The sequence below is a fragment of the Pecten maximus genome, chromosome 12, assembly GCF_902652985.1.
Source record: "Pecten maximus chromosome 12, xPecMax1.1, whole genome shotgun sequence".
Lineage (NCBI taxonomy): Eukaryota > Metazoa > Mollusca > Bivalvia > Pectinida > Pectinidae > Pecten > Pecten maximus.
In genome coordinates, this window is record NC_047026.1 from 933,479 (window position 1) to 948,675 (window position 15,197).

The 15,197-nt window shown below is 34.7% G+C and overlaps 1 protein-coding gene across 1 annotated transcript; it reads right to left on the bottom strand.

Moving 5' to 3' along the window:
* Positions 1-1,892: 1,892 nt before the first annotated feature.
* LOC117339194 lies at positions 1,893-8,891 on the bottom strand. The gene is made up of 5 exons (XM_033900643.1): positions 8,821-8,891; positions 5,667-6,647; positions 5,182-5,346; positions 4,627-4,875; positions 1,893-4,389 (listed from the first exon to the last, which is right to left on the bottom strand). Exons 2-5 carry the CDS (start codon positions 6,645-6,647, stop codon positions 3,994-3,996), a joined length of 1,791 nt encoding a protein of 596 aa, XP_033756534.1. The 5' UTR covers positions 8,821-8,891; the 3' UTR covers positions 1,893-3,993.
* Positions 8,892-15,197: the final 6,306 nt, after the last annotated feature.

Here is a 15,197-nt window from a genome sequence, read left to right on the forward strand (position 1 = left end):
TGTTGTATATAACGTATTGTACACCTCGGTATATATAACGTATTGTACACCTTGTTATATATAACGTATTGTACACCTTATATGACATATTGTACACCTTGTTATATATAACATATTGTACACCTTGTTATATATAACATAGTGTACACCTTGTTATATATGACGTATTGTACACCTTGTTATATATAACGTATTGTACACCTTGTTATATATGACATATTGTACACCTTGTTATATATAACATAGTGTACACCTTGTTATATATAACGTATTTTACACCTTATATGACATATTGTTCACCTTGTTATATATAACATATTGTACACCTTGTTATATATAACATAGTGTACGCCTTGTTATATATGACGTATTTGTACACCTTGTTATATATAACGTATTGTACACCTTGTTATATATGACATATTGTACACCTTGTTATATATAACATAGTGTACACCTTGTTATATATAACGTATTTTACACCTTATATGACATATTGTTCACCTTGTTATATATAACATATTGTACACCTTGTTATATATAACATATTGTACACCTTGTTATATATGACATATTGTACACCTTGTTATATATAACATATTGTACACCTTGTTATATATAACTTATTGTACACCTTGTTATATATAACGTATTGTACACCTTATATGACACATTGTACACCTTGTTATATATGACATATTGTACACGTTGTTATATATAACATATTGTACACGTTGTTATATATGACATATTGCACACCTTGTTATATATAACATATTGTACACCTTGTTATATATAACAAATTGTACACCTTGTTATATATGACATATTGTACACCTTGTTATATATGACGTATTGTACACCTTGTTATATATGACATATTGTACACCTTGTTATATATAACATAGTGTACACCTTGTTATATATGACGTATTACAATATAAGATGCCAAACTAGCTGAAAATCTGGGTTGGCCTCCATACCACTGTGTTCGAACAGGATGTTGGCTCGTTGGATACATTTTCTTAACAATTTTCAAAGCACGCTGTTATGATGATATCTATGTGTATCAGATTATATTACTCCAAACCTGTACTTTCGGTTTGTTGGCTAGAGGAACCTGACGTTCAATGACAATACCAGCATCATTATGCCAGTCACCGACCCCACATGTAAAATTAAAAAGATGAAATATTTCAAATGTTTCAATCTTTACATTGGAATAACTGATTTACATTATTCAAGGAGGTATCAAACGTTAGAATTTGTCACCATAGATAAAAAAGAAATACCCCGTACTCCTCAGATAATACAGCGATAACATACTAAACAAATTTAATTTTTCATTTGAATATATAATTAATTTTTCTTTGTTTTCATGGTAAATACTCAAATGTGATTGGTCGAAAAATTCTTTTCATTCTTCTATGAAAGAAATTCCGAGAATGGCGCGAAAAATGTGACGTCACAATACGACAATTGACGTTGCGTATTGATTTGAGAAAAAGAATCCCATTTAAAACCAGTAAAATTGTACATAAAACATGTTTTAAATTAGAAAATCATTTTCAAAAAATATTTATAAGCGTTGATGTCAATTTGTTTTAGTTTCATCGGGTTATGAAACGATGAAACTAAAAAAAAATGACATCAATGCTTAAATGATGTATGCATATGATATTTCTATTCAAGAGTTGAGAAATAGTTTGAACATTTTTCTAAAGTTACTTTCACATTATCCATATAGAGGAACTTAGCTCGTCCGTCTCATAATATTTGTATGATTGTCCGGAGCTGTTGTCTTGAGATATTTACCGTTAAATTAAAAACCCTGATAGCAGCGGTAACATTAGGTAAAATAGGTAATATAGGTACGAATTAAACAACATGACAATAGTTACAGTGCATTTATTTGTCGATTCAGGAAAATTAAGCATTGGAAAGTTTGTAAATATATTAAGAGATACAGCCTTTTGGTGAATCTCAAAACCATCGAAAACTAAAGTAATAAGAATTGTCAAAATGCATTAAACCAATAGTAAAAATAGTATGTGTCTGTATTTGTAGGGGTATTATGATGAAGTGTAATTTTTACTCATATAAAGCACATGGTATTTTTTCTTCTCATCTTTTATTCAGTTTTTGTACAATATACATGTACATTGATATGTTACTTTGTCAGTATAACTTTGATGTTGACGTATCATTCGAGTTTAAATACACATTTCTCTTAAAGAAATAAGTAACAATATACACGTCTCGTCAACTACTATTGTAATAAATGACTGACTACTCTAATATTATTTCTTCGTTTTAAGTGATCCGATTCGGTTCTGTTTCTGTCCGATCCGGTCCGGTCCGGTACCGGACATAACATTATACGCCGCGTCACTTTCTATCCGTAATACATGACTTACTAACCTATACAGTTTGTTTCTCCGATTCGGTCCGTTTTTGTCAGCTTCTGTGTACTGCGTTTGTGTATTATAGTTCAACACACTTTACAGATAGTATCAATAACTATGGGAAAAACAAAGAACTAAAACCACATTGCGTTTTTATAGAATGAAAACAATAATAGATCTCAAACCACATTAGGTCTTTATAAAATAAAAAAAACAATGGTAGAACTCAAAGCTCATTTCGTTTTTTTATAAAATGAAAACAATAACAAAACTCAAACCACATTACGTTTTTATAAAATAAAAAACCAATGGTAGAACTCAAAGCTCATTTCGTTTTTTTATAAAATGAAAACAATAACAAAACTCAAACCACATTACATTTTCATGAAATAAGAACAATAATAGAACCTAAGTCTAGGTAGGACAATAATACAACTGCTAAGAAATTTGAGATGACGGGCCTGTTACAACTTATAAATGTTGAGGCAAGTCAGTATGAAAACAAACAACTATAAAAAGGATTATCCGATACACGTGCTTGCAAAGGACAGGAGTTAGATTACACATCCATGTATATTTAGTAAGTCAAATAGTAGGAGATAAGTTACACGTCCATGTATATTTAGTAAGTCAGAGTAGGAGATAATGTATACGTCCATGTATATTTAGTAAGTCAAATAGTAGGAGATAAGTTACATGTACATGTATATTTAGTAAGTCAAATAGTAGGAGATAAGTTACATGTACATGTATATTTAGTAAGTCAAATAGTAGGAGATAAGTTACATGTACATGTATATTTAGTAAGTCAAATAGTAGGAGATAAGTTACATGTACATGTATATTTAGTAAGTCAAAGGGTCGGCGATAACGTTACACGTCTATGTATATTTAGTAAGTCAACGTTTAATTATTTTCATTTTTAGAGATGTAAATGCATATTGTTAAGTTTACTGTGATTAAATAGAAAGAATACAAAGTGTTATAATAGTCAAATAATTTACATCGTATTCACATAGACATACAGTAGACGGGATAGTGAGCTAATATGGAACGAATACTTGTACTTTCTAAGACAGTGTTCGAGTTGTTTTTAAAATACACATAGGTTAAAGTACTATGTATCGCATATATATTTACACTTGTTGTGTAAAATCAGTACAATATTTACTTATTTAGATATCAACAAATACGTATGTACATTTATATTTACACATGTGATAATTGTCATATAGATGTTTTTACATCACACGAAATCAATAAATGATTTACACAAGAATGAATACACTTCGATGATATAAATTCAGTGAGGAAAATGAGAACATTCAATGTACACGTGACACGTTCGTGTTAATTTGATGCAAATGTCAAATGCATTTTGTATTGCTGCCGTTTCGTTCGAAAAACAGATGTTACTTAGTACGAATCGCTGGAAATTCGAACCCCACATCGTTTGAGATTTCGAAATTTCATCTTTCTTTCTCTACGTCCAACCCATGCATAGTCGTACTTTTTAAACATCAACTTAGATACTTTCTGAATGAATGCCGGTCCTTTCCTTTTAAACTGACCCTTTCTCACCATAATGTCAGCATGAGAATTCACGACTTCCTTGATGGCGCTGCGTACCCTTTTTTGAGAGAGGAGATAGCTGAACCAACTGCTGCCTTTTGGTACGCCCTGTTGTTACCTTGTATAAAACAGGGTACACTTTCTTCTTACCAGACAGACGTACAGCGAACTCATACACTGCTGGTACATCCTTAACTTCTTCCGCCTTAAGTATCCCGTTGTTGCAATAGGCGTCACACCATTCACGACGAGTGAGACTGATGTCTGGCCCGATCGCCGCAGACTGGGTTTTGGCGATGCCCAACATCCATTTTGACCACACCAGTCGGTTTAGTGGCCCTTTAGTGAATTTTGCATCCGTAAGACTTTCCCGGGTAAGTCGTCCTCCTGACTTCGTTCTTGCTTTCGTTTTCTGAAAAACAAAAGTGAAAAATTATCATTCAACATTTTCTTGACACAAAATAAACTCATTTGTATGATGTTCATCTGTAAACCTTAAATTGGTTAGGTTTTTTTGTTTTTTTTTTATCTTTTTTTTTTTTACGAAGCTCAGAAGTACACCATTTTTTTTTATCAAATGCAGTTGTTTTCAATCGCTATATTACAAGGTTTGGTTTTACTTATACAAATGTGGTGGATTTATTTCTACCTTGGATTTTTCCCCCGTAGTTTTAGCGGGTTTTCTTGCAGATTTAGCCTTCATGAAGGTTTTTCTCCCTAGTGTTGGTTTGGATAATGGTCCAGACCCTATCCCAGTTCCTATTGCAGTTCCCAATGGTGGCGAAAATAGTCCAGTGGGGGATGATTTCGCGCTTGTTCCGAGGGTTGTGAAAATTCCATCCAATGTACTTTCCATTCCTTTGTCTGTGTTTCTTTCTCTTACTTCCGCTTCATAAGCCTATAACAATGCAATTTAACTGTAACAAAGATTCTTAAGTATGATAATGTAGGCGTCCTTTTCATATTCACGAATATTCCTTAACTTAAGAAAATCCCATAACTTAAAATTTCCATAGAATAAATTATAGATTAAAAGGAAAATTTCTTAACTAAGATTTTCCCCTTCGTTCCAATAATGCTCTACTAGGTCAGGTTTGACGAAACCGGTAACAGACATTTATCGAATCATGAAAAACAAAACAGTTGGGGATTTTGTTGAATGTATTGTCATTTTCATATACAAAAGTTTCATGAGTTTATATACCTCAAACAAGTCCGATCCACTTTCCTTGTAGCAGATAGACATGAGAATGTCAAAAATAACTCCAAACTTAGCAAGGGAGACAACTTTTCCACCCGTCACATTTGCAATATACTGATAGAATGGAAGCGGCAAAGCGTTAACACAAACGCTGTAGATCTTGACGTCCTAAAAAGTATATATAAGAACATGTATTCCAGTTTTATGCAGTAGATGACATATATTTTGCACTAGTCACTGATTGTATTTATTGTGATCTTGACTAAACAAGATAACAAAGGCAGACAAAGATTAACCACGCTTGGCTGATTTTATGGTAAGTTGTCAAGAAAGTTGTCATGGTGTATTACCTCGCCAAATATTTCAATCTTTATGGGCTTCGATGTTCTTTAGGGGAATCTTTATGTGTTTCTTTCTTTGTCGGGTATACATGTTATCAATTAAAATGACACCAGTCAACTAATTAGTAATAATAATAAAATTGTTACCATTTTTTTCAGCTCCTGAGCCTCCACACGCCAGTTGATGTCGTTAACGAAGTCTCCATATCTATACCCAACTTCATGAGGTCCACAATCGCCTATAACCACTAGGGAGCGCTGGCTACCTGGTGTCCATGACAGCACTTCTCGAGCCCTCCGAAGTACAAGTTCGTAGCATTCGTCAGCGTCGCCACCGCCGGTACGGCTTACTGTTTTTACAAAGTCGCACAGCTCTGGAACAGTTGCCCCGAAGTCAATCCACTTTACAATGTAGTTTGCGGCATCGCAATAATCGCCATGTGCGATTATTGCTATTCTGATTCCCGGAATGTCTGCCTGAAGTCGCTGGACCATGTCTTGAATCCGTCCACGAACTTCTTCAAGACAACCGTACATAGATCCAGTGGTATCAAAAGAAATAGCGATCTCTAGTAGACCTCCCGGAGGGAGTGGTGGACTAGTGGTTGAATTGGTTCCTGGGTCGACATCCGGGACACTGGATTGCCGTTTAGAGAGTGACGCTTTTCTCAAGGATGGTTCTTTAACGAGAGATGACTTTCTTTTTGACAGGGAACTTTTCATTGATGTTGTGGCTTCTTTCAGTTCTTTCAGCTCCGAAACAGACTTGCGTAAAGTGGCCACTGCTTCTGACGTCGTACCGGGTATGACACTGCAATCTTTTCCGACGGATGCTGCTTTTAAACTCCCAGTTTTCCCGATGCTGGAGCCAGATTCAAGAGCGACTACAGAGGAATACACACCGGATCCTTCGGATACAAGCGTCGTTTTCCGTTTGAGTGAAGTGACTGATGATGAAGATTTTAACGATAATTTCGATGAGGTGCTTCGCCTCACAGACGAAGCAGATCGTACAGAAGTTGGTGGTGTCGACTCGTCTGATGGTGTCAGAGTCATTGTTGTGTCCCGTCGGAGACTTGGTTTCTTTGCCATAGTCGCTCCAGTACTTCTCCTCTTTATTGGGGGCATCTGTGAGAAATGGAAACAAATGAAATTATAACCGTAAGTTTGTATGCCTAGTAAAGCAGTTGACGCTCATCCTTTGGGAAAATTTGCCTTAAATTTTGTACTTTATTTTGTACTTTGCCATGCAAATCTATAGTTTGTTCATATTTTCCCATCGATTCACTCATAGATCACTATATAGGTATTTATATGTACGGAGTGTGTGCTTCGTAATATGCTTAATTTGCTCAAATTCCCTAAACTTAGTATGGATATGAAATATATGGCGACATCAACTCAATGCCAATGACGGCAAACATAGTAAGATTAATTTCGCTGGAATCACTTTACCTAACAAATTTCACTTCTATTGTAAATGTATGACTAGGTTGATGTGCTCCTCTCTATATTTAACATGTACTGAAGACATAGCAGCCTATGTGTAGGCCATGTTTGGCTGAATATCACATATAATTACATTTTTTTATTAATGAATTTGGGGGTAAATAAGAAATTTTTCAGTACTATTCCAGTTAATTGTATCTAGCTACTGGATAGAGTGAGAATAACAGACCACCCTGCTAGGGGTCTCCCAAACTCTTGGGAAACTGATTTTTAGTGTTATGTCGAGCGGGAAACCTATATTCTAATGTAAAATACATTTCTGTTATGTGTATTTATGTAATTCTTTCAATACTACTTAAAAAATGTTTGACGCAGTAACTGTAAAAGAAGTCTTTTATTCATTTATGTATATGTAAGTACGATTTCAGAGTTTGATAGACGGAGGGTGTCCAAATCACCCGCTCTCTAGATTGGAATTCCTGATTAGTTTTATTTAGCTAAAAGTTACTTATTGTAACAGTTCTTTTTAGGATATCAATATTTTATATTTTATTATGGTTTGGATGACTGATCACCAATGTTAAACTATGTTTTATACTTTGTACTATTTGTACAATGTTATTGTGATATATGACACTTTGATAAACAAATTGATTCATTGATTATTTGATTGATTGATCGATATAAACAGGTGTTCTTTTGAATTTTAATATTCAATACTATATAAGTATAATAGTATTATATAACATATTCAAAAAATTATTGAATCGTAGAGCTATTCGACCTCTCAAGTCAGAGTTTGATATTTACGTCGACCAGTTGGGATTTTTCTCCGTCGCCTCTTAGGTACCAACACTTCAGCACTGGCAGCTACATGATGCAGTAAAACGTTTTGGCACTTCTTTAACTCTCAATTAGTATTGGTAGGAACTATATCTTGTGGATCTTTTACAATCCTCCTGTATATACTGTATGTTTATACTCAATTTATGTTGAAAGGTCCTTCTCAAACGTGTCTTTTCACCACCCTTTCAGATTCACCTCCTCTGTGATAGCGAAAAGGTTTTTCCCCTCCCAGTGTCAGAAGTATCACGGTACACTTTGCAGACATTTTAATCGATTGGCAAGTCAATTCACAAAGAGAAATATTGTACAAAAATCGCACATTAAGATATGGATTTGGCAACATGTATACAACGGAGGCTTGATTATAGAACTGTATCATACAGCATATAACTAATACATTTATGTAAATTATATTGATTTGGCATATCACAAGTTTACAATGAATAGGAGTTCAGGGTATATATCACAATCTGTTTAAATGTAAATCTAAAGACTGCCTGATATAGCAACAAGATCTTTCAAAAGACGCCAATCAAGCATGAATATTTTTTCAATGATTCGATTCATATAATGTAGAACATAGAAAACTACCCAATAAATCAATATCTGAACTTTTAAATATTAATATTCTCGTATGGAATTTTCAATTGCGAAAATATCTTGTATATGATTTTAGAGAAGGATATTTAGAGAGGATGCTTAGTCACGTTTTAGTATAAACATTAAGCATACCAGTTATGGTGGGTTCGTGTATCAAGGTTCATTTGGTAGGGTGGCGTATCTAAGATATAAAAATAGTTTAGCAAAATGACGTCACAAATCAATTACGGGAAGACATATGTCAGTATCCGTGTTGAAGTAAGAATATTACACTGATATTGCACTACAAATATAACGTGTTTTTATAGTAAATCAATTGATACAATTTATATGATTTTGTGTACTTTGAACGTAGGCGTGCATTGGGATAGACAGGTTTTCTATAAGTATCGAAGGTATTACTTACCTTGAGCGTTAAGAGGTCGGAATTGACTGAAGTCTAAAATCACTCTGATGATTTATATAAGCTAACGTGAGACATTCTCATTGGTTGAGCCTGTGGAACTCTCTATTTATATCATTCAACAGCATGCGCATTGGACGGGGAATCCCGAACAGGTCTGTTCATGTTTCCACCCTGATAGGTATAATCTATGTGTCAGCATTTTTCTTGTAATTATATGTATTTCAATAACTTCCTGTTGTGCAATACTGTGAATGTTTTTGTAAAGGTTTAAGTAAAAAAATCAATCTTGGAAATCTACACATCTACTTCTGTGTATCTGTATTGGAAAGGTGGGTAGTTCAAAATATTTAAATAAACAAAGTTATCGTGGATATTATCTTGAAGTGTCATATACACACTGTACGATAGATTGACTGGTGTTGTTGTGTGTAAGGGGAGGGCACTCGGGTGTTTCCACCAAATCCTTCCATATACTTACAATGTACACACACACACTGCCCTTACACTCCATCCCGACATTACAATACACACACCTGTTATAATAGGGATATATACACTTGCACATATAAATATATATGTATAGATATCAAATGTACTTATATACTTGGAATAAAAATTTTCATTTACAAATTAACGTGTGGACGCAAGTGTCAACCCCCTTATTATTATATACTACATATTGCTTTATATGATCTGAAAATTAATTTGGACAAATGCTAGCCCGAGTTTCCTGTGTCCCTGACACCAGACTTAGATATTCTGACAGATATATGTCTGGGTCAGAGGAAACTGGGGCTAAGTAAATACATGCATTTTTTTGCCTGAAACGTATTCGTTATAGTGTCTGTTTTTAAAGTTATCCAACAAATTTAGCCTGATTGATAACGAAATGGGGTTATATGTGTCAATATCTAAACTTTTATAATGCACATTTACTTCATTTCTTCTTTTTTCACACATGGAGTTATTCCTGGCGATTCCTCTAAGAATAAACTACCTGTATGATGCAGTCTGTTGCATGCACTATCCGGTATGGCTACCTCACCAGAGAATACCGAAATGCAAACGTCAGAGTAAATCTAATTAACATCAACACACACTAGTGTAAAATACGAACAATGTCAAGATACAGACAGACAGTAATTATTTCCTCTTTTACAAGACCGTATGTCAATCAAATATTATAAATGTTACATTTCAATTTAGATTGATATAAGTAAAAATAAGTAAAAATTAAGTAATGTGCCCAACTCTCTTGCCATTTCATTAAGTTTCCCCATTCATACACATTATACATTATATTACGTCGTTGTGGTGTTTGCATGATAAATAACAGATCTGGACTAAAATTGCACGCAAGAAAAAAATATATACCAGATAGTAACTTTTATTAGTTGAACAATAAGAAGCTTATTTTTTTAAGTGATGTACAAAATTAATCTTTATCACCAACCAATTAGCCTCAGAGACAGACTGATTCCCCATCCAAACTTGTCACAAAAAGTATTATCATATGACCTGCTGCCAATAAGTTGTTACTGATAGGCTAAACAAATTCAATACATACTAGGATTAATTCTCAGTAGGAACAGTTACAGATATAACACTACTTTCGTACGATTTCAGCAAACAACAATTGATAAACTGATAAATGAAATAGTTCATCACAGTATTTACGACAGAACAATAAAGCATGAAAAATGGGTACGATCAAGATGGCGGACAAAGGTAAACACCGTGTTTGCATGTCTGTGTTTATCGACGACATTTATCGTGTTCTCCTGCCGTAATGACATGGAATGAGGTATGGTGAACAACACGGGAGTACTTATATAATTTCAAATATTTTGGCTGCATGTTGATGAAGTTTGATTGTGTCTCTATATAGTATATGTGATATATATATACGATTGAACTATACGTATATCAAATTTACCTGTGTGACCAAGAACTGTACTCAGTGAACGCACGTCCGAAAATTCGTCACGCTCCATTGTGTTCTACACGACGGTATGGATAGTGCTCTATTGATAAGTAGAGAGGGCTGTGAAAGCCTTGTTCTTTTATTACATGGCAAAACGGTCAAAGTGACAACGAGGAGTCATTCATTAACCGCCAAATGATCATGACATTTCCCAAGTCTCATTTTATGAACCTCCAGGTAACCCATCTAATGATATACCCGGGTATCTCAGTGAACTTAAATCCATTATAGACAAGCCCCAGTAATTATTATTGGAACAGATTCGAACCATTACACACGACAGTGAACCCGACCTCGAACAGTTACGCCATGCACTATTTAAGCTAGCATCCGGGGAGGAAGATTTCCCCATTAAAGAAGGCGTATTGCGTAAGAGGCTTAGGGCCCGTAGACCTGGGCCCAGTTGTTTAAAAGGTGATTAAGCTAATCACATTTTAACAACATTTTTCAAATTCTGATATAATAATTTCTGGTATAACTAACTTGACAAAACTTTATGAAACTCTGTAATTCTTAATTCTCATCCAACTGGCATAATTTAAAGATGAAATACTCACAGGCTTTGCAGCAAATGAGAAATGAAATTTTGACTAATCAAGTGATTAAGGTAAAATCACCTTTTGAACAACTTGGCCCTGGTGGTCAACCAATACCGTCAAAGCTTGCTAGAGATTGCTTTGTGCTCATTCGTGCTGCTGTCGGAGAATATACAGAGGAATTAACCGAAGTCGTAGCCACACGGAAAAAAACAGCGTTAAGTGTCCTCAAAAATACCTTCTACGGATGGAGAGAAAGGTATAAAAATTCTTAGAGAAGCGGTCGTATCTCTGCAATCAGATGTACGTAACCTGAAAGCTAGCAATACAGTTCAGGCTTCTGATCTGGAGTATCTCATTACACAAATGAAAAATCAACAAAAAGACAAAGACATTGCAAGAGAAAGAGCAACGAAATATACAGAAGAACTAAGGACTATGTAATGTAAACTTAACAAACTAGAGAAGGAGAACAGTGAATTAGTTGTTAAAGTGGATCTACAATCTGAAGAACTAAATGAACACAATGAAAATAACAGGACGTTGGAAAAAACTGTAACTGAAGCTCTAAAACTCGCTAGGAATGCCAAACTACGAGTTGAGGAAACCTGGACAAAAATATCTGATTGTGAGAGAATTGCTCACAAGTTCAATGATGAACACTCACGTGGGATTGAAGGATTTAAGAACAAATTGAAATATATTCTCCAAACAAGTAAACATTGTGTCAATGACGTCATTACAATTAACGACTGCCTTCCGTCGACATCCCGTTCTGTTGAACAAAATAAACATTCATTGGTTACGCTACAAAAGCAAATGAATGATGTCAAGCGACAAGTAAAGCAGGGGAAAGAAGAACACTCCGAGCGGCCCTCGACTACTGTGAAGAAAAGACAATGTGGATCTTCTAAAACTGTTACACCACCATCTCCATCACGTCCTTCGCCGACAACACCAAAGACACACAGTGTAAAACTCCAGAACTTATACGCGATGTTACTGGAGATGAAACCTCCATCCCACCTACTTGTGACCACTTCATTCAAATTGAAAAAGATTCAGACAATAGGTATTTGAAGTAACCCATACCCGCGATTCCTGTTCATTTTCCTTCTTCCGTGTGTGTTTCTAATAATTTGGAAAAATTTGAGAAACGTAACTTATCACCAGTGATTTCCTCTGGCTCACTGTTCGTTGGTTTCATTCCTAGAAAGGAAAACAGAGGCCGACGGTATTACATTCATGGTATTGATAAAAAGGTGTCATCCGAGAATGCTTTGCGCGATTTCTTGTATCAGAACTCCATCACATACACTTATTTACGATACTTCGCTCGGTCTTGGAAACACACTGCATCTGCTCAATTGAATGTAGTGAACGTTGAAGCCATTACCAAACGTATCGAAGATCCCATGTTCTGGCCAAAAGGTGTCCATGTCCGAGAGTGGTGGCCAAGAACTGTCTTCCAGAATCAACATGGAGATACCTACTAGCTTTAACTTCATGTGTTGGAACATTGAGGGTATTATGCCCTACCTTCTTAACTGTTTACATGAACATGACATTGATGTTTGTGGTATCTCTGAGCATTGGATCAGGGAATGTAATATTTCGTTTTTTAATCTTTTAAAAACACCGGATATTCGTGTTTTGTTAAACCTGTCAATGAAATCGATCCTTTCCGCTATAGATGCAATATCAGATTTTGTATATTATTTAAAGATCATTTGAGAGTACAAGAAATTAATGTCGATAGCCCACGAATCTTAGGTCTCGAAGTTCAAATGCCAAATAGTGAGTACCCTGATGTTTTCTCAGTTTACATACCTGGCTGCTAACTGCATCCAGATCAATTAATGTTTTATTAGATCAAATTGATATTTTAGAATCTATGGTTTCTGTATATTCCGAGAAGGGTAAGGTTGTTATACTCGGAGATATGAATGTTCAAATCCAAGGAAGTCGCTGTCGATTTGCTAGTAACGACAGATCTTCAAGTGTTCAACATGTTTTGAATAATACAAACATGGCGTCTGTAAATGTGACGGAAATATGCAAAGGTCCAATGTACACATATTATCAAACAACTGGATATTTCTCTACTATCGACCACATTATCATTAATTCAAGTTGTTTAGACTTGGTTGAACATTGTGAAGTATAAGATGATCACGAGTTAAATGTTTATGAACACCATCCTGTAATTTGTATGATGACTATTCCCAAACAGTTTTGCAAAGTTTTAAGTCCCGAATGGGTCAGATTTATTTGGAGAAAAGCTGAAGAGAATGGGTCTATCGACCTTTATAGGTATCCTTTAAATAGTCTCCTCAACAAAGTTGAAATTCCGGAAGATGATGTACATACTAATGTTATTGATATATTTTACAACAAAATCAAATGTTGTTTACTTGAGGCATCAGACTAGTCAATTCAGCGAAGTTCTTTTAAGAAGTATTTATAACCATATTGGAACAAGGATTTATCTGGTTTGCATAATGAAATGGTTTCCAAGAGGTCGTTTTGGAATGCGGCTGGCAGGCCAAGAGGGAATAATCAAATGTTCTTTGAATACAAGGCTGTGAAAACAAAATTCAGACGAAACCTTCGTCATGCTTTTAATCTATATATGTAAGAGCAATTAGCCGAAATAGATAAATCTGGAGACGTTGACCAAAATCTCTTTTGGAAACTACTTAAAAATCGTACAAAAAATATTGGTTGTTGTCAAACTGAAATGAAACACAATGGTACCACACTTCGTGAACCCGAACAAATTGTAGATGCATCCGGGCCACCATTTTAGTAAGTTGTTCAAGAATGAGATACTTGATTCGTTTGATGAAAACTTTTTTCAAGATGTACTACTTAAAGTTAATAAAATTCAAAATAAGTCTTATCAAGAAAAAGATATCTTTTTGTAAGAAATGTTTACCACGGGCGAAATGCGAGAAGTATGTAAGAAACTTAAGAACGGCAAAGCTGGTGGGTATGATAGCCTGGTTTATGAACACATTAAGTTTGGAGGTGATAGACGATTAAGCTTCATTACCATACTGTTCAATTTAGATGTAAAATACATGTATTAGCATATACCTGAAGACTGGAAAAGAGGAACAATTTTCACTTTGTATAAGGGTAATGGAAAACCCAAAGACAACCCGAATAGTTATAGGGGTATAACTCTTATACCTGTCTTTTTTTCTTTTCTTTTTTTTTAATATTCGAGTCAATTTTATCTGTCAGAATGGATTTTTTACTAGATTCTGAAACATTTCCAAACAGACAACAATCAGCTTATATGAAAAATGTATGTAGTCTATGCACTTCCTTTAACTTACAGGAATGTGTGAGATATAATCTAGAAAATGACTCTGATTATCTTACCTTATCTGCTAAAATGTACCTGGTTTTTATCAACGATTTATCAAATGATGTCGAATTGTCGGGAAAATGAGCATTTGTTATTGACCCCAAAGTTAATATCCCCACACAAGCGGATGACATATGTTTGATCAGTAACACAAGTGTTGGTTTACAAGATATGGTTACAATTTGTGAAAGTTATAGTTGCAAATGGAAATTTTCATTCTCTGTAGATAAAAGTAAAATTGTTGTTTTTACAAAAGGCAGAAAATAAGTTTTGGTAAAAGATGTGTATTTATATGGTAAAGCATTACCAGTTGTTGGGAATATTACGCACGTTGGTGTGGTTTTAAATTTTAAACTGTGTTCATCAGACAGAACGGAGTCTGCATGTAAGAGAAAGAAAAGTGGAACCATGGCTCTTGTTCGATCTGGTGCTCACCCTAGGACCCTTAATCCTTTAACTGTTTCAAAGATTATTAAGTTTT